At 40.8% G+C, this 18,643-nt stretch overlaps 2 protein-coding genes across 8 annotated transcripts in view; one reads left to right on the top strand and one right to left on the bottom strand.

The window, feature by feature from the left end:
* The first annotated feature begins 511 nt into the window (after positions 1-511).
* The window catches only part of Gtf2e2 (general transcription factor IIE subunit 2), a 50,178-nt gene continuing 32,046 nt past the window's right edge, over positions 512-18,643 (top strand). The window contains exons 1-2 of one of the 4 annotated variants that reach the window (XM_006253230.5): positions 512-678; positions 4,079-4,248. In XM_006253230.5, the coding sequence (XP_006253292.1) occupies positions 4,083-4,248 (166 nt within the window). In that variant the 5' untranslated portion in view covers positions 512-678; positions 4,079-4,082. 4 annotated transcript variants of the gene reach the window in all.
* On the bottom strand, positions 10,629-18,320 carry Smim18 (small integral membrane protein 18). 4 transcript variants are annotated; one of them, XM_063274971.1, is made up of 3 exons: positions 18,188-18,320; positions 11,427-11,585; positions 10,629-11,151 (listed from the first exon to the last, which is right to left on the bottom strand). In XM_063274971.1, the coding sequence occupies exon 3, from the start codon at positions 11,113-11,115 to the stop codon at positions 10,828-10,830; it is 288 nt and encodes a 95-aa protein (XP_063131041.1). In that variant the 5' UTR covers positions 11,116-11,151; positions 11,427-11,585; positions 18,188-18,320; the 3' UTR covers positions 10,629-10,827. The 4 variants fall into 4 exon arrangements, with proteins under 4 accessions (XP_063131041.1, NP_001386327.1, XP_038951014.1 ...); NM_001399398.1 differs by having other exon boundaries at positions 11,514-11,585; positions 18,188-18,240; XM_039095086.2 differs by lacking the exon at positions 18,188-18,320 and adding an exon at positions 17,001-18,139 and having other exon boundaries at positions 11,514-11,585.

The raw sequence follows: 18,643 nt of genomic DNA, 5'->3' as shown, positions 1-18,643 counted from the left end.
GAAGGGTAGAAGCTGAGCTGTAAGTTTTGAGCTTGAAATCCAGAAGTTGAATTCTATGTTGAGTTTTGCCTTTGCTAGACTGTTTCCCCCGCCCCCCCACCCGCCACACTGTTAAAGGTTCTGGTGAATAGTATTTAAGATAAAGTAAAAAAGCTTAGCATGGAGCATACATCTGTAATCTCAGCACTTGGGAGGCTGAGGCAGAACGATCTCTGCGAGGCTGAGGCAGAACGATTTCTGCAATTTTGAGGTCAAAGTAGTCTAGAATTCAAGTTCCAGGCCAACCAGACAACACTGGGAGACCTTGCTCAAAAAAAAAAAAACCCAAAATAACCCATCCCCTCCCCCCATCATAAAATATTGGTAATGTTGCCGGTTGGGTTAGATTCCAGAGCCCACTGAAGGAGCTGGTCCTAAGCTCTTTGTGCCAAGGAAAGTATCTTCCTGTTCTCTAAAGTAGAACCTGTGACGTTAATGTGGCGGGTAGCCTCTGAGCGCCCTCCGGTCGTCATGGAGACTTAGGGCGGAGCACACAGTGACGCACGCGCTTTTCGGAGCAGCGTTTCGCGGTGGTTGCCGGGAGCAAGCGTCCAGCTGCCGCACCAGGAAGTGGAGGGCGGAGCCGGGACTGAGTCGCCGCCTCGGGCTCGGAGGCCGGAGGCTCGACCCCCTCAGCAGGTCTGCGCTGGGCGCGCGCGGCGGCGGGGAAGCGCTGACGAGGGGCGGGAAGTGGGGCCGCGGTGGGCGGGTGTGCGTGAGTGCGTGCGACTGAGGCGGAGGCCAGGAGGCGGCGCGGGTTGCGGGTGCTGAGGTAGGGGCCACGGCGGCGGCGGGCGAAGGGGCGAGTCCCTAGTGAGACTCCGCTACCCTGAGGCGGGACGCGGCTTCCGAGGGGAGGCGCGTGAACGCCACGCCGCCAAGCTGTTCTCCAAGCCGATCCCCTTTAGGGGCTCGCTCTAGCCAGCATTGTCTTTTAGGCCGGACGTCCATAAGGCAAACTTTTGGGTTGGAAACCGGGAAGATTCCTGGTGGGCGAGCGGATTGTACCGCCTCTGAGCCCCTAGGTTTTTAGTCTGTGTGGAGTTGGGGGCACCGTGGCGTCCCCTCCCGACTGGTGTCTCCCCTGCTTTTTCTAATGCTGCTTAACTTTTGAGTTGTGTGTTTTCTGAGGAGTCGAGAGACATTTTCCAGATTGAACTCTGCTGTCCGTTTTGTGGTGTGCTCTGGTGTCAGGGCGAGCCGAGAAGCCAGAGACAGAGTAGACAGGCTGGAAGATTGCAGATTCTGGGGTGGGAAAGAACTGGACAGTGGAGCCTGAAGATTTTAAATGTTAGTTTCCCGGTACTATCCGCTGTGAAACTCTCAGTCGTATATCCTGATCCGGGGGTTTTGATTGACCAACGTGGACGTGGGATATAGTTTGTCTGCCACACAGGTTAGCCTTGAGATGCGCCATGCAAAACAGATGTTGCAAAAGGAGGAAACGTTACTTGAATCCCTGGAAACTAAACCGCTTGCTCGGGGTGCCTTTGTTGGTATATAGAGGTCTCTTATTTTAGAGCGCTTTGCTAGGGTTCCAGGACTGGGGCACATGACTTCTTCCACCCGTGACCTTAGTTGTGCCTCTCCCATTCAGGTTTTATTTGTTAATTTGTTGCAAACTGCCTGTTTCCTCAGTCTTCTCACTTGTGAATTTTGTCTTACTGTTTTCATGCTTTCCCTTCTCCCTATACCTTCCTCACTTGCATAGTAATAGTTAATGTTAATTTCTTACCCAATACAACCAAAATAACAATTACTCTTGAAAAAAATCTTTAATAAATACTTCCTCACTTTTACAGTTGGGCCAAATATGTACAACACTAATAGTGCCCCCCCCTTTCCCGGACTTAGGGAGAAAATTGAATTTAGAACAGTTACGCAGATTGTTGCTTTGATGTTAGGAATTGAAACTGAGAGAAGCAGGTGTTTTACTCATAACAGGAACTCTTCAAACTCTTCTTACATGAAATTCACACTGAGTAAGGAAATTTCCTTATGAGTATTTTTTTTTTCTGGATCAAGATTGAACGTGCCACACTGCCACATGCCACTCTCAAGCTATATCTCCAGTCTCTATCTTCCTATTTTAATCAAGGAACTCAATGCATGTGGAACCAGTTAGATGCTTCAGTTTCCCTGAAGATGTGGAAGCAATACTTAGTAAGAACTGAACTTGAGGTTGTGATGTTTTGCTAGGCTAGTGACTTAGTGTTGTCCTTTAATGATGCTGGGCAGCCATATTGAGCTCCCAGTTGATATCACAAAGGCATAGTTGATACTCCATTGTGTACCAGGTTGCTAGGCATTTATGTTCAGTACAAAAAATGTATTAAATGAATTTATCGGCTTAAAATATTTTCAGTATATGAAAGGGTTATCAGGTATAACCCCATTGAAAGTCAAGGAGCCTCTGTAGAATGGTCTTACCACCGTAAATGAACACTTTCCATGTAGTTCTGGCTGTCCTAGAACTCTGTATGTAGCCCATTCTTACCTTGAACTCACAGAAATCAGCTTGCTTCTGTTCCCAGAATGTAGAGATTAAAGTTGTGCACCACTATGCTCAGCTTTTGTAGACATTTAATACCTTAATCCAGCTTTCTCAAGAAGAGAACACTGGTTTTTTAAAATACACCATTTCATTTATAGCAGTTCTGATCCCCTCCCCTCTTTCTTCCTTTCCTTCTCCCTTTCCCTCTCCCTTCCCTCTTTCCCTCCCCCTTCCCTTATCCCTTCCCTTTTCCCTTCTTCCTTCTTTACTGAGCCTAAATCTGCTCTCTAACTTCTGCCCAGATTTTGTTTCTAGAGCACTGGTGGTACATAGTATATAATATGAGCTTCAAGTATGAGCTATGTTTGTAATTAGAATTTGTGTGTATGATTAGATTATGGTACTGGGGATTTAACCCAGGGCCCCATGAAACAAGGCAAGTACTCTTATCAACTGATATATATCCTCAGGTAGGGCCAGCAAGGGGGGGTAATTTATCTCTCTATTTCTCTTGTCTGCGTCTCTGTCTGTCTCTCTTTGTATGTCTGTGTGTGTATGTATGTATGTATGTATGTATGTATGTATGTATGTGTATTTTGTACTAAGTCATTTGTTGCCATTAAGTTACCAATCTGAATCTATATACTGGGAAACACTGAAACTTTTTGCCACAGAAAATCATGTGTATGGCTAACTGAAGGATATGCTGTTATCACTAAAGAAAGGTTAAGAATTTTGAATACTTAAGACCTTACAGTTACAAAATTTTGTTCTCTTTGATTTTTATGACACAAAACTCAATAGATAATATACATATTACTACATATTACTGGAGATAAAACCATCATTCAAAATTATCAGTTGCATATTTTGGACTGCTCTTGAAGGAAGCTGTGTGCACTGATAGGGCAGAGTTGGTTTAGGGTTTGTTGGCTAGTCTATAAAGTTGGTGTGGCTATTAAACATAGCATTCTAGGTTTTCCCCTCAGCGAGACTATGTACCCTGATCTGTGGCTTTGCAAAGTGGCTGGGGCATTGTCCCTTTCAAGAGCTGGTTCTTGTATTGCTAATAAAGACACTCCTCACTCATCTCATAGTAGATAAGCTGTGTTCCCTGAAGGAGCTGATCCATTTCATTTGTTACATGACATGCAGATAGAGGCCAGATTCCAGGTTGTACCTTGTAAGCAAATCTCATGAATGTCAACAGGACGGAAGCCCTACACTCACTGAAAATCTCTGGAGACTTCTAAATGTCATTGATGGCTGAAGTTGGGAGACCCTAGTAGACTTCTAAATGTCGTTGATGGCTGAAGTTGGGAGACCCTAGTTGGCAGCTGGTTCCCCGAAGTGCTTGCTTCATGAGATAGTCCTGGAAGTCCCTGTGCACCACCTCCCCAGCCCTGGTCATGCCACTTACTGTGCAGCTGCTCTTTAGAACAGTGACACTTTATTTTGTGGGAACTAAGTTGCCAAGGACTGTAGACTTGGCACGCAGGTTTGAGTGATCTGAATTTATATTAAAGGTCTGTGTTTGTTTTGTAGCATTATGGACCCAAGCCTGTTGAGAGATCGAGAACTGTTCAAAAAACGAGCTCTTTCCACTCCTGTGGTAGAGAAACGTGCTGTGCCTTCAGAGTCACCCTCCTCCTCATCCAAGAAGAAGAAGGCAAAAGTCGAGCATGGGGGATCATCAGGCTCTAAACAAAATTCAGGTGAGGATTGTTTCGGAATTTGTTACTATTTTTCAGGGAACTAGTAATGGCAAGTTTAGTTTCTCTTGAGATATGGACTCCAGGCAGCCCCGGCTGGCCTGGAATTTCCTATGTAGACAAGACTGTCCGGTAGAGTTGGCTGTCCATGCCTCCTGAGAGCTGAGATCAAAGACCTTTGCTATCACACCAAGAAAGTTTAATATTATCAATGAGTTTCAGATTCTTGGTTGAATATAAAAGATTAATTTAGCCTATAGTATGAGCCTATAGTATGTTCCCAGAACCCACATGGCAGCTTGCAACTAATTCTGGTCTGCATGGACACACATGATGACAAAATATTCATAAAGTAAAATTAAAGGGGAAGAAAGTGTACACCACTATTACTAGGGGGAAATGTTTGTTTTTTTTTAAGATTTACTGTATGTGAGTGAGTATACTAGCTGTCTTCAGACACATCAGAAGAGGACATTAGATTCCATTACAGATGGTTGTGACCCACCATGTGGTTGCTGGGAATTGAACTCAGGACCTTTGGAAGAGTGTTCAGTGCTCTTAACTGCTAAGCCATCTCTCCAGCCAAAGGGTAAAAAGTTTTAAAGAACAAAACCAATAACCTATGCTTTACTGTTACAGAATATGCTCTTTATATTTTAGAAATATGATGCAACTATTACTCCCATTTTAGAATATTTCCATTATCATTCGATAGTCTGGTATGTGCTCATTTGCGGTGACTTCTGATCCCGGCCCCAGATGACCAACAATCTACTTTCTGTCTATACATTGCTTTTCCAGACAATTGCTGTAGGTAGACTTATATACAGAGTGCTCTTTTGTATGTGGCGTCTTTACTTAATGTTTTTCATTTTTATCTATGTTATTGAGTAAATCAGTATCTTATTGCCAAAGAGTATTCTTTTGTATTGATATATCACAGTTTGCTTATTTACTGGTTGATGGAGGTTGAATACATAGACTCCTGCTATGTAGCCAAGGCTGGCTTGGTTTTCACTAGGTGGGTCAGTGTAGTCTCAAATGCATTGATTCTCCTCCCTAGAGGCTGGAATTTCTGGATACTGTGAATTCGTTTAGCTTGTAAAGACACTATCAAAATGACTCTTGAGGATTGGTCTTTTTGCTGCTGTGCTAAAAAACACAGACCAGAAGTACCTTGGGGAAGGAAAAGTTTGTTTGGCTTATAGCCCATCATGAGGGAAGCTGAGGCAGAAACTGAAGCAGAGACCACTGGGTATGGTGCTGCCTACTGGCCTACTTCCCCTTGCCAGACGCCAACTCCTCCTTCTCCTCCTCCTCCTCTTCTTCCTCCTTCAAGATTCATGTGGGTGTTTAGTCTGCATGTATGTCTGTGTACCACATGCATGCCTGGTGCCTATGGAGGACAGAATAATTAATTGGATTCCCTGGAACTGGAGTTGCAGAGTGTTACGAGTTACATGCTGTTACTGGGAATTGACCTGTCTTAGGAGGAATAGCCTGTGGTTTTTTTTTTTTTTTTTTTTTTTTTTTTGGTTCTTTTTTTCGGAGCTGGGGACCGAACCCAAGGCCTTGAGCTTCCTAGGCAAGTGCTCTACCACTGAGCTAAATCCCCAGCCCCATAGCCTGTGTTCTTAACCACTGAGCTGCCATCTCTTTAACCTTAGTCAGCCTTCAGGAACAGCTCAGGAACACTAGCCCAGGGATGTCACTGTCCACATCAGTGAGAGAGTTAGCACTCAAGATGGTGCCCCACAGATGTGCTGTGTACAGAGCCAGTCTTGATGGAGGCAGTTCTTTGATTAAGGGTCCCTCTTCCCAGATGTGTCAAGTTGACAATCAAAATTGGCCATCATAGTAAGTAGATTGTTTTACCTTTTCACCAGTGACGAAGGAAGGTCTAGTAATTTCTCATCCTTACCAATACTTATTTTTTTCTTGTCTCTTCGTTTATAGCAGTTCTTAGTGGACGTGAGTGAATATTACTGTAGGAGTATCATTGTGTGTTTTTATTTGATTTATTTTTTTGAGACAGTCTCTTATTTTGTATTCCAGACTGATTTATATGTAGTTCATTGTACAGTCCATGTTGACATCAAACTTATGGCAATTCTCCTGCCTCATCCTCCAATGCTGAGGTTATAGGCATGAGTTATGGGCTTCATAGTGTTTTTATTTTTCTTCTTTAATTTTTAGGTCCTTATTTTTATGAGTATTTACCTGCATGTATGTATGTGTACTTCATGTGTGCCTGGTACTTTTAGAGACCAGAAGAGGATGTTGAATCCTCTGGAATTGAGTTAGAGATGACTGAGCTGTTGTGGGTACTGGAGCCCAAACTCAGGACTTCTGCAAGAACAGCAAATATTCTTTTTTTTTTTTTTTTTGGTTCTTTTTTTCGGAGCTGGGGACTGAACCCAGGGCCTTGCGCTTCCTAGGTAAGCGCTCTACCACTGAGCTAAATCCCCAGCCCAACAGCAAATATTCTTAACCACTGAGCAGCCAGTTTTTTTTTTTTTTTTTAATATATTGATCCTACGTGCCAGTGTGGTTTTGTGATCCTTGTGTGATCTCTTCTTATCCTTTAGACATATTTCACTCTTCTTGGAGGAGACACGTCTCAGTTGGTGGAGTGCTTGCCTAGCATGTTTGATGTCCTGAATTTTATCTTTGCATTTTATAACCTAGGTGTGGTGGCACAAATCTATAAAATCAACAGAGGGTTCAACAGTTCCACATATTCAGCATTTTTAAAAATTATTTTTTAATGATTTATTTGAGGCGCATTGGTGTTCTGTGTGCATATATGAGTCTGTCTGTAAGGTATCGATCCCCTGGAACTGGAGTTACGGACAGTTCTGAGCTACTGTATAGACTCTGGGAATTGGACCCGGCTCTCCGGAAACGGAAGAGTAGCTGGTGCTCTTAACTGTGGAGCTATTTCTCTAGCCTTATTCTTTTAAGAGACAGTCGTTCTGTGTAGTCCAGGTTGGCCTCTCTGTGTAGCCCTAGTTGGTCTTGAACTAATGGATGGTCTTTCTGTCTCAGCCTTTCAAGTGCTGGGGTTACAGGCATGTTCATGTGCAGCTTCTGCTTAGTTGATTTGTTTTTGTCTCTAGTTTTCTACTGGGAATAAAATTTTTTCACCATAGAGCTAGTTAGTAATAGGAGGCAAAGACTTTAGAAGTGAATGTGCAATTGGCTTATGAATTTGGATCACAGAACTGTGATCTTAGGGCCTAATGTCAGTATATGTACTTATATGCACACCTATTTTACCTGGAACACATGTAATAGCAAAGAGTTCCCAGAGCCCTTTGGTTGCAGTGTGTATTTTTAACCCCCAGAATATTGTATATTTTTGCATATAATCTACTATTTATAAATAAAGACAAACAAAAATACAACTTCTTTTTTAAGGTTTTCACCTAAAAGTTGTATTATATATTATATATTATATATTACATAATCCCCTTATTCTTGGGAATGCATTCCAAGAGTCTAGATGTCTGAAACTGAGTAGTACTGAGCCATATATGGATTTTGGTTTTCATATGCACATTTTTATACACTTAACTTGTAAATTGGATACAATAAAAGAATCAAAATAACTACTAATAAAGTAGAACTACTAAGAATTAAAACAAGTTGACCTGGTCTCTCTTAGACTATCTAATTGTACTTTTACTCTGATTCAAGATGCTATTATTCCTGCATGGTCTTAGGCCACTATAGAAGGGTTGCTTGAACACAAAAACTGCCTTGGTAGTACATCTGACAACCTAGACAATCACTTCATAACTAACACATGTGTAGTATATTCAGAGTGGATACACTGGAAAGAGATGACTCGTAGCCCAGGATGGACAGAGCAGGACAAAGAGCTGCCGTGTGGTTGGGAATTGACCTGGCTTTTTTAGAAGAGCAACAAGTATTCTTAACCACCGAGCCATCTTTCCAGCTTCTAATGTAGTTTTTAAAAATAGCATGTAAAATAACGGATTTCATCATGACGATTTTTTCAGACATGTATAGATTATTTATTCTGAGATAATTTCCTGGAATAAATTAGTAGCTGTTATTTATGGCCTAAAGGTAATGTACTGGTCTTTTTAGATTTCCTCGTAGGTGATAGCAAAACTATAAGAAGGTAAAATGCGTTTATCTGTGTGCCACTGGGGTAACAAGAAGCACAATGGGATGAGACGGTGGCTGAGCTGTGAAGAGCACTTGTGTTCTTGAAGAGGAACTGGGCTCTCCACCTTGCACTATTCGTGGAAGTTTAGGTCTCCACTCCAGTTCTAGGGCATCTGATGCCCTCTTTTGGCCGTAGTGGGCAGTAGGCACACATGCATATAGTGCACATAAACCAGGTTCATACTCATAAAATAACAAGAAAAGAAAGCTGGGTGGTAGTGGAGCACACCTTTAGTCCCTCTAATACTTGGGAGACAGAGGCTGGGCACATCTGAGTTCGAGGCCAGCCTGGTCTACAGAGTGAATTCCAGGACAGCCAGGGCTACACAGAGAAACTTTGTCTAGAGAGACGGAGGTGGGGTGGGGGTGTGGGGGGTGTGGGGGTGTGGGGGGAGACGAGGAGAGAGAGAGTGAGTTCTATTTCTTTTTTCTCTTTTCCTCCACTCCCTCACTTCCTTCCCCTCTCCCTCCCTTCCTTCCCTCCTCCCTTCCTTCCTTTTTGAGGCAGGGTCTGGCCACCTTGGTCTTATGGCAGTCTTCCTGCCTCTACTTCATGGGTGTTGGGATTACAGGCATGTGCCACCACATGTGGCCTAAAACTACTACATTGTTTTTTTTTAAGAAATGTGTGCTCACTTGTAACATGCAAAGTAGAGGCCAGAAGACAACTGTGTTTTCCTTTCCTTTCATCTTGAAACAGGGTCTCTTCCCAGCTACCTGGCATAAACTTGGGGAGGTTATCTTGTCTCTTGCTTATGAGTGCTGGGTTATAGCCTTGACCACTGTCTTTATGTGGGTTTGGGAGTCTGGATTTAGATCCTCACTGTATGGCAAATTCTTTACCTATGAAATTACCTTCTAATCCCCAGACGGCCACCATTCTTAGTAGGTGTCTAATGTCTTTAATATTTTTCTTAGAGACAGGTGTGGTAGTGTAAACCTGTAATCCCTGTAATTGGGGAGTGGAGGCTAGCTTGGGCTGCACCTCAAAATAAGTAAAATAAAATTGTCATAAATCCTGGGGGAATGGAGAGATGGCTCAGTGTTCAGAGCACTGGCTTCTCTTCTAGAAGTCGTGAGTCAATTCCAAGCCCCATATGGAGGCTCACAAACACCTATATAATTGTAGTTCCATAGGATCCGAAGTCCTCTTCTGTTCATGCAACAAAACATTCCTATACATAAAAATACACACACACAACCAATCTTGCTGGGTAATGGTGGCACATGCCTTTTATCCCAGCACTTGGGAGTCAGAGGACGGTGGGTCTCAGTGAGTTTGAGGCCAGCTTGGTCTACAGAGTGAGTTCCAGAATAGCCAATGCTAAACAGAGAAACCCTGTCTGGAAAAATGAAGACAAAAAGTAAAATAAATCCCAAACCAAACCCAAGCCTCCAAAACTCTGTCAGCTCTAACAAAAGCTTTTCACTTTTCTTAGTTTTTTGTACATTGAGTATCATTAGATCTTGATAGAGTGGGTAAGAGAAGTAAAGATAAAAGAATACTTTAGAGAAATGTAATTTACAGGTGTAGTAGTATGTTTCAGTTTGGAAGTAACCTCGGCTTCTAGACCAAAAACAAGTGAGTTTGTGGGAACCATACTTGGTGACCTTCCTGATCATTTGAGATACATTCATATTAACACTAATGTGTGTGGAAGGCAAGTCATTAAAAATACATTGTCTTCAGTCAGTTTTAAAGTACTGGGTTTTAAATCAATAGGGACTTTATGCCATGGTGCCACATGCCTATAATCCTGTCACTTTGGAGGTTGGGGCAGTATAGTTGCTGCAAGATTGAGGTTAGCCTGGGCTATAGATCAAGACTGTCTCATCCCTTCCTTGTACTGTAATCAAGGAATTCTGGATGGACATGCTTTATTCTGGGTTTAGAGGCACTTTTTTTTTTTTTTTTTGGAGCTGAGGACCGAACCCAGGGCCTTGCGCTTGCTAGGCAATGCTCTACCACTGAGCTAAATCCCCAACCCCTAGAGGCACCTTTTAACAGTAGGATTTTGCTACCTAAATACTACTTTTTAATCTGCGTGACCTTGTACAGAATGACTTATTTTAGCAGTCAGCTGTGCTTATTTCTTATAGTTTGCCTGGAAACTGGAATATTGCTGCTTAATGTGCTGGGGATGTTCATCTAGTTTTTGAGATGCTGTATTAAGTAGACTGGTAAGTTCACACTATGAACTGCATATTTAATGAGGATACATACACGAGAGTGCACATTTCACATGTTTTCTTTTCTACTAGAATTCTTTTAGCCATTCAAAGTCAGATCAATTTTGTAATAAAGGTTGGCCTCAGGAAAGTTTCATTTTCCTCAGAAGAGGCGGACGGCTGTTCTTAAAGCTTTTGTTTATCTTCTGTGGAAGGCTAGACCACCTCACTGTCACGTTTTCTGATGTTGTCCATCATACTTCTAAGAGGATTCGGCTCGCTTTTCAAGTCCTTCACAGTTTTGTTCTTTGCACAGCAGCAGCAGTCAAGTACCTCATAAAGGAAAGCCAGCACAACCAAGGACACCACAGTAAATATGAACAGAAGCAGGATGACAAAGCAGGCAGTGTTCCAGTTATCATGGAAAGGGTAAATCTTTTGCACTTGAAACCCAAGGTACTGGTAAACAGAGGTTGTGGTTTCATTCCAGTGGCTGGAGGCCATCCTTGAGACTCCACTTCTTGTACTGCTGTTTGGAATCTACACAAAGGAAGAAAATGAATATATATATAACCAAACTACAGATTGTGCATTCAGATCTCAGCACTAAAATTCCTTAGTAAATTTATGTAGACACTGTGGATTTACTAACAGAATTAATAATGGAATTAATATAATTTTTTTGTGTGTATTTATACCAATTAGTTAATTATATGCATTTCACTTATATAATATTTGTGTCTGGGATTCATCCACACACAGAAAGAAAAAAGATTTGCTTGTGGAAATTACAGCTAATAAAGGGGAGCACCTACCAACTTGAAGCTTGGCTACAGCAGTGGTCAGTGAGCAATGGTCTAAGGCCATGGGAAGTCTTGTCATCCCCTTTAGGTCCTTCTTACCTTCTTTGGTTAAGGTGTTTCTGTCTCTTATTGCCACTTCTGTTAGCTTTGATTTGAATCTACAAATGGTAGCTGATATAAAATAACAGAAAAAGAAAAGCCAAATACTGTCAGTTTTCAGAATGAGGATAAAATAAAGTTTTAGATAAGTTGACTATGAAGTCATGATACTGTTGGTAGTATTAGCTATGTCAATAATAGTCTTAAATATTTCATAAACATAAGCGGCCAGTGATATTTAAAATGGGTAAGCTTAGGGCTGGCAAGATGGCGCAGGAGGTAAAGACGGCGGCAGCTAAGCCTAATGAGTTGAATTTGATCTCTGAGATCTACGTGGTGACTTGCAAGTTTCTCTCTGACCTCTGTTTGCATTCTGTGGCGTGTACAATGGTCTTTTCCCATGGATAAAATGTAATTTTTTTTTTTTTTTGGTTCTTTTTTTCGGAGCTGGGGACTGAACCCAGGGCCTTGCGCTTCCTAGGTAAGCGCTCTACCACTGAGCTAAATCCCCAGCCCGATAAAATGTAATTTTAAAAAAGTAGACAAATTTAATCCTTTAAGAAGTGTCGATTATTTCATGAAGAAAGCTACTGAGTTAAATTTCTGTTTTTACACCACCGGGCTACTTCCTTGGAATTTATTTTTGGTGTTTTGTTTTTGTTTTTAAATGATAAACTCATCATGGTCTTAAGTTTGGTATGTAGATGAGGCTGACTTTGAACTTTGGATCTTTTTTTTTCTTTGCCTTCTTAGTGCTTGGATTGTAATAGTTGTCTTAGTTAGGGTTTTACTGCTGTGAACAGACACCATGACCAAGGACAACATTTAATTGGGGCTGGCTTACAGGTTCAGAGGTTCAGTCCATTATCATCAAGGCAGGAGCATGGAAACATCCAGGCAGGCATGGTGCAGGAAGAGTTGAGAGTTCTACATCTTCATCTGAAGGCTGCTAGTGGAAGACTGGCTTCCAGGCAGCTAGGGTGAGGGAGGGTCTTACACCCAGGCCCACAGTGACATACCTACTCCAATAATGCCATGTCTTCTAATCCTGCCACTCCCTGGGCCGAGCATATACAAACAATCAAAAAAGTGCATTACTATTCTTGCTGATTTCAGTATTTTTTGATTTTGTTGACTTGTTATATCTTACATGAGAGTGTGAAGATTGAAAATTTGCTGTAACAGAAAATCTATAGGTTTTTTTTTTCTTTTTTCGTTTTTTGAGATGGGGTCTTATTGTGTAGCCTTGGCTGACTTTCAGAAACTCATCTGTCTGCTTCTCAAGTCCTCAGTTTAAAGACACATGCCACCACTATCTTGATATTTTTTGTTTGTTTTGTTTTGTTTTTAATTCAATTCTCTTGAGACAATGTTTCTTTAAGTATCCCTAGCTATCCTGGAACTTACTCTGTAGACCAGGCTGGCCTTGAACTCAACAGAGATCCACCTGCTTCTGTTTTCAAAGGGCTAAGATTAAGGTTATATGCCACCACTATCTTGATTTTTTTTTTTTTCTCTCTTTAAATAAGGTTTTTCTGTGTAACCTTGGTTGTCCTGGAACTTGATCTGTAGACAAGGCTGCTTGGCCTCAAACTGACAGAGATCTGCCTTCCTCTGCCTCCCTCAGACTAAAGCTGGGTACTACCACTGCCCAGTTTATTATCTTGATTTTTTTTTTTTTTTTCGGAGCTGGGGACCGAACCCAGGGCCTTGCGCTTCCTAGGCAAGCACTCTACCACTGAGATAAATCCCCAACCCCTATTATCTTGATTTTTAAAAAACATTTTAAGTCTTTTTGAAAACAGTCATTAATGCCTATACAGTTAAAGAAAAGGAAGGGGCTGGGGATTTAGCTCAGTGGTAGAGCGCTTACCTAGGAAGCGCAAGGCCCTGGGTTCGGTCCCCAGCTCCGAAAAAAAGAACCAAAAAAAAAAAAAAAAAAAAGAAAAGGAATAAAATCACAATTTAATTTATTTAATTTGCCAGTAATATTTTCTCTACTTCACTACATTCTCGTAAACAGTTTCATGTATATTGACAACAAATGTCTTATCCACTGTGTGTACTGAATCTACAATTTTCTAACTGGTAGAGATGTCTTATGTGTATGTTTTTATGTGGATGTAAAGAAAATGTCAACCTAGTACATAAAGAATATAATACCCATGGCATTGCGGTAGGTGCCTGTGGTCTAGGCACTGGGAGACAGAAGCAGGAAGAACATGAGTTTGCGGCCAGCCTAGGCTACAGTAGGAGCTCCAGATGAGTCTGAGCTTTATAGTGAGACCTTTGTCTAAAAAAAGCAAAGAGCCTGTAAGGAGCCCATGTGTTCATGCTCTGTCGTTATCAGTAGTTGGGCATTCTGAGTTCACCTGCATGCGCCTGTCACATGCCTCATTGGAAAGCAACACCATTTTATCCAGAAATAATTCAGCACTTCTTCTTTGTTTGGTTGCCTTTTTTTTTTTTTTTTTTTGAGGCAGGATTTTTGTTTGTTTGTTTGTTTGTTTGTTTGTTTTTTTGTTTCGTGCAATCCAGACTGTGTTGGAACCTGCTCTGTAGACTAGGCTGGCCTTGAACTTAGAGATCTACCTCCCTCTGCTTCTTGGCGTGCTGGGATTAAAGGTATGCACCACTCCCGCCTGGCTTTCAGTACTTATTTGTAAAAGATGAAGACTGTTCTAAATACAAGCAGAGTGTTTCCACACCCAGACTGTGAGTTCATATTGGTTAAATTTCTTTGTTTTCCTCGTAAACAGAATTTTATAATTTTATAAAGTTATGTTTTATAAGGTTTTAGTTTCTGTTCTAAATCGTTTGTTTTTACAAAGTCCTATCTCTCTGGTTAGCCTCTTGCTTGCTTCCTATATTTTGAAGGTTAGATTATCTGAAGCCAGAAGTAAAGGCTTAAATACCTGTTTTGTTTGCATTTGAGACTCTGTTTCATGTGCATTGTCATTCTTCATTCTTCAGTGAGAGGCAACAGATTTAATGGGTGCATGTGATTGAATTACTTCTGTTAGGTATGTCACTTCATGGTACATTTCATTATTTTCAAGCTATGTCTCTAGATGGAGGATTTCAAAATTACCTTGTCCTTGGACTGTTCTCTTGAGAGTACATTCTTTTTTTTTTAAATTAAAATAGATTTTTCCATATAATATTCTGATTATAGTTTCCCAACCTCATATGCCTCTCAGTTCTTCTTCAATACCCTCCCATCAGGATCCACTCCTGTCTCTCCTTAGAAAACAAATAGGCATCTAAAGAATGATAAAAAAAAAAAAAAAGAATGATAATAAAAATAAAACAAAAACAAATCAACAGTATAAAAAAGCCAAACCAAAGCAAAAGAGAAACACCCATTTATACATACAGGGGTCTCATAAAACATAATGATAGAAGCCATGAGTTCACTGTGGCCCAAAGACCCTCCAGGTAGGCCACTGAGTTCATTTGCTGTTGGCCATCAACAGCTGAGCAAGCCTCATCCTGCCCTTAAGAGTGGCTTGTTTTCCCAGTGAGATTTCCCCTAGAGAAAAGTAATTTTTATCTGCAAGTGGCAATCAACTGGAGACAGCATCTGGGGATGTAGGTCCATTTCCCCCTTTAGTTCTAGGACCTCATCTGATATAGACCTGTGGAATGCATTCTTATGGAAAAATGACAGCAGTTGCTGGTACCACTGCCATAATGCAGTGTTAAGTGATGCCTCTTCTGAGTCTAAACAACACAGATACAAATGTACAAGTACTTGGAAACCTGGTTACAGAGAGACAAAATCTAGGGGTGTGTGTGTGTGTGTGTGTGTGTGTGTGTGTGTGTGTTTCAATAAAGGCACATGTATGTGCATACTTCCCATGTGACTTTAAGATAATTGGCTTTTGAAGCACCTTTAAGGTTTAGGACACTAGTATAGTGTGAATATTTTTGCAAGGAGACCACATATTGCCACAGTTGCTTTTATGTTAACATAAATGAGTTTTCAGATTCTTTTTGAAGAGCAGAGGTAATAGTGATAGATATAGGAAGACTCAGATTTCAGAAACTATGTGTGCTAGGAGAACACTCTGCCACTGTCTTATATACCAACTTACACGTGAAAATTCATATAATGGTTCACGATGACCATGGAGTAACAGTATGTTTGCCAAAGGTATTTATGTGCTCTGCCGAAAGTGTCTGAGCAGTTTAGGAAGGACTTCATATGAGTGGTAGTTTGAATAAGAATGGTTCCTCATAGGCTTATATATTCAACTCTTCAGTCACCGGGGAGTGCCATGATTAGGATTAGGAGGTGTGGCCTTGTTGGAGGAAGTCTGTCACTGGAGGTAGCTTTGAGGTTTCAAAAGCACATACCAGGCCTAGGCTTTTTTCCTGTGGATCAGGATGTAGCTGTCAGTTACTGCCCCAGTACCTGCCTGTATGCTGCCATGTTCCCACCATGATGATGGTGGACTAGCCCACTGAAACTGTAAGCCAGCCTTCTACTAAATCCTTCCTTAGTAAAAGTTACTGTGGTCGTGGTGAAGAGCAGTGACTGGGGTGCCGTTCCAAGGCGAGGCGTATGTTACACACTTCGCCACTTCCGACAGTGCTGAAGCTGATGAGGAGGTCAAAACAGTGTTGCTTTAGTTAACTGCTGGACACCTGAAACACGTAAGGCCTGGGTAGTAGGTGTCACTGCCCCTGCAGTTAAATGTGCAGTCCTTCAAAGTACAGAAGAGCTTAGTAGTCCTGCTGTGTGTCAGACTCAAGGTAAAGACTACATTTTATGGCAATGGTGTACTTAAGCACCTGAAAGAAGTACACCATGAAGGTGTCCTATTCTGGACTACGTTTTTCAAATTAAAATTAAATTTTTATAAAGGAAATGCTTTAAGCACATTATAAAAACTGGGAGAAAATGATTAGAAATACATTTGTGGATCCCCCTTTATAATTTTATTATAGGGATGGGAAGCTTGAAAGAAAATCATATAATTTCTAGTTTTGTTTTATTTTTTTTCTATATTCCTCATACCTGTTTTTCACCCTTTTCAAAAGGCTCCAGTGGAATATTTATGGGGCTAGGTCTTGTGACCTTGGATCACCAGATTAGAAATTATGAGTTAGCTCTAGTTACATGAAAACTGGTAAACTTAATTCTCTGGCACTTTGAAGCACACCACTTTGAAATATGATCAGTTAATTATAATAGCCTTTAAATATAGAGCCACTTATTCAGTTAGGTTCTGAGATTCTGAGATAGGGGATACTTGAAAGATGATTTGGTGAGCAGTAACAGACCTCCATTTATGCTAATAGTAGATCAGTTTGAAATTTTAAAGCGGGGGTTGGGGATTTAGCTCAGTGGTTAGAGCGCTTGCCTAACAAGCGCAAGGCCCTGGGTTCGGTCCCCAGCTCCGAAAAAAAAAAAAAGAAAAAAAGAAAAAAGAAAAAAAAAGAAATTTTAAAACTGTTAATTGACAGTTATTTTTATATTACCTGGTTCCCATATCTTATGGTAAGCAGAATGGTTTCTAGGTAATTAACCTGCTGTGCTGAACTTGAGATCTAGTGTCTTGTTACAGCAACCTTTGAGTTTCTCAAGAGATAATCTGTCTGTTTAACCTGAATGCTAAGAAACAGAAGGAATAGAAATTATGAAAAGCAGAAGTTAAAAAGAAAAGAAAACCCTAGGAGTAAATGCCCTTAGCATCCAGGTAAAGGGCAGCTGGGTAAGCAGAGTGTTAAGTGCATGTAGAGCGGCACCCACTGAGTAGGGTTTCATCTTCACATGCAGTTCAGACATTTGGACGCTTATGAGCTGGGAAAGTAATTCCACTTCGTAGAATCACTCTTCTACTGTAGCCAGTGCTACTGAGGACATACTTCATTTTAAGATGTACTTTATCAGACTGAATTCGGATGTATCAGTACCTAATTACTTTAATTTTTTGTGTGGCTTGTACTTTAAGGATATTTTAAAAGATTGCTGTGTAATAACATGGCTTATATTGTATGGTGAGATTTTACTGTGAGGAATTATTTTAATTAAGATGTTAGGAAAATCCGATGCTTTGTAAGTTATCTCTGTTTACAATATAATACAACTCACATAATGATATATGTTAAAGAATTTTTATATACAAATTTAACTGGCATTTTCTTGGCATTCTCTACATTAGTACTCAAAGTAAAATATAAATAATTTGAATTATCTTATTCGTTGAAATACAAACTTTCTTGTAACTGCTCTTTACCAGCTAGCATGATTTGTACATACAATCAGAAAGCTTTAGCCAAAGGCTTTCTGCTATTATTTTAGATGTTTTCCTTTGAGAACATCCTTTGTTAAGACAGACCAAGCTACTGAAATAAATCTGCTTTGAGAAAATGAAATTAGCGAGACTCAGGTTAAACATCAAATGCTTTTGTCTTACTTACGGTCTGGGTAGAGATCAGATTAGTAGGAAATGTAATGAATTTTCCATTAGGGCACAGATGGTAAGGATGCTTATCAAATAGCACAAGGCGGTCGTCATTTTCATGACAGAATCTTACCAAATAATGGGTCAGTACAGTTTTACGTCTTTAGCAGGCATAATGCTTTCTGGCTTTTGTGGTAAAATATTTTCCTACTGCTTCATAAGGGTATAGACTGCTGAATAAAAAGGATCAAATAAACCTACCTCTTGTCTGGAAAGATGCTGCTGAGGCGATGGTACCGTCTGTAATGCAGTCTAGTGCACAGCCAAGATGGAGCTGTGCTTCTATTGGTCCGACGCATAATGCAGCTGACAGTTTCCTTTGTGCTCATTTGCATTAAGTCCTACCGTCCTGAGGAGTAGATCATTCATAAACTTGAATAGGGCTGTCTGGGCTATCACCTGCCACCCCTTTCTTTTAATTTTTTTTGTCTTTAAGCTAATTTTTCACATGGGAACATATTACTGATTCTTATGTTTTTTTTTTCTCCTCCTATAAAATGTAACATCCCTCTGAACAGTGCAGTGCTAGAACACAGTCTCCAGAGGTAGTTACCTAGGAAACAGCTGCTCAGGTTAACCACTTTGGTAAAATGTTAGCAGGAAATGTGCATAAAATCTCATAAGTAAGTTTAAAGTTAAAACTTTTCCTCAATATGT

This window comes from Rattus norvegicus, chromosome 16 (genome assembly GCF_036323735.1).
Source record: "Rattus norvegicus strain BN/NHsdMcwi chromosome 16, GRCr8, whole genome shotgun sequence".
NCBI lineage: Eukaryota > Metazoa > Chordata > Mammalia > Rodentia > Muridae > Rattus > Rattus norvegicus.
Note: the sequence above shows the minus strand (reverse complement) of the source record. Positions and strands in the feature narration are given on the sequence as shown.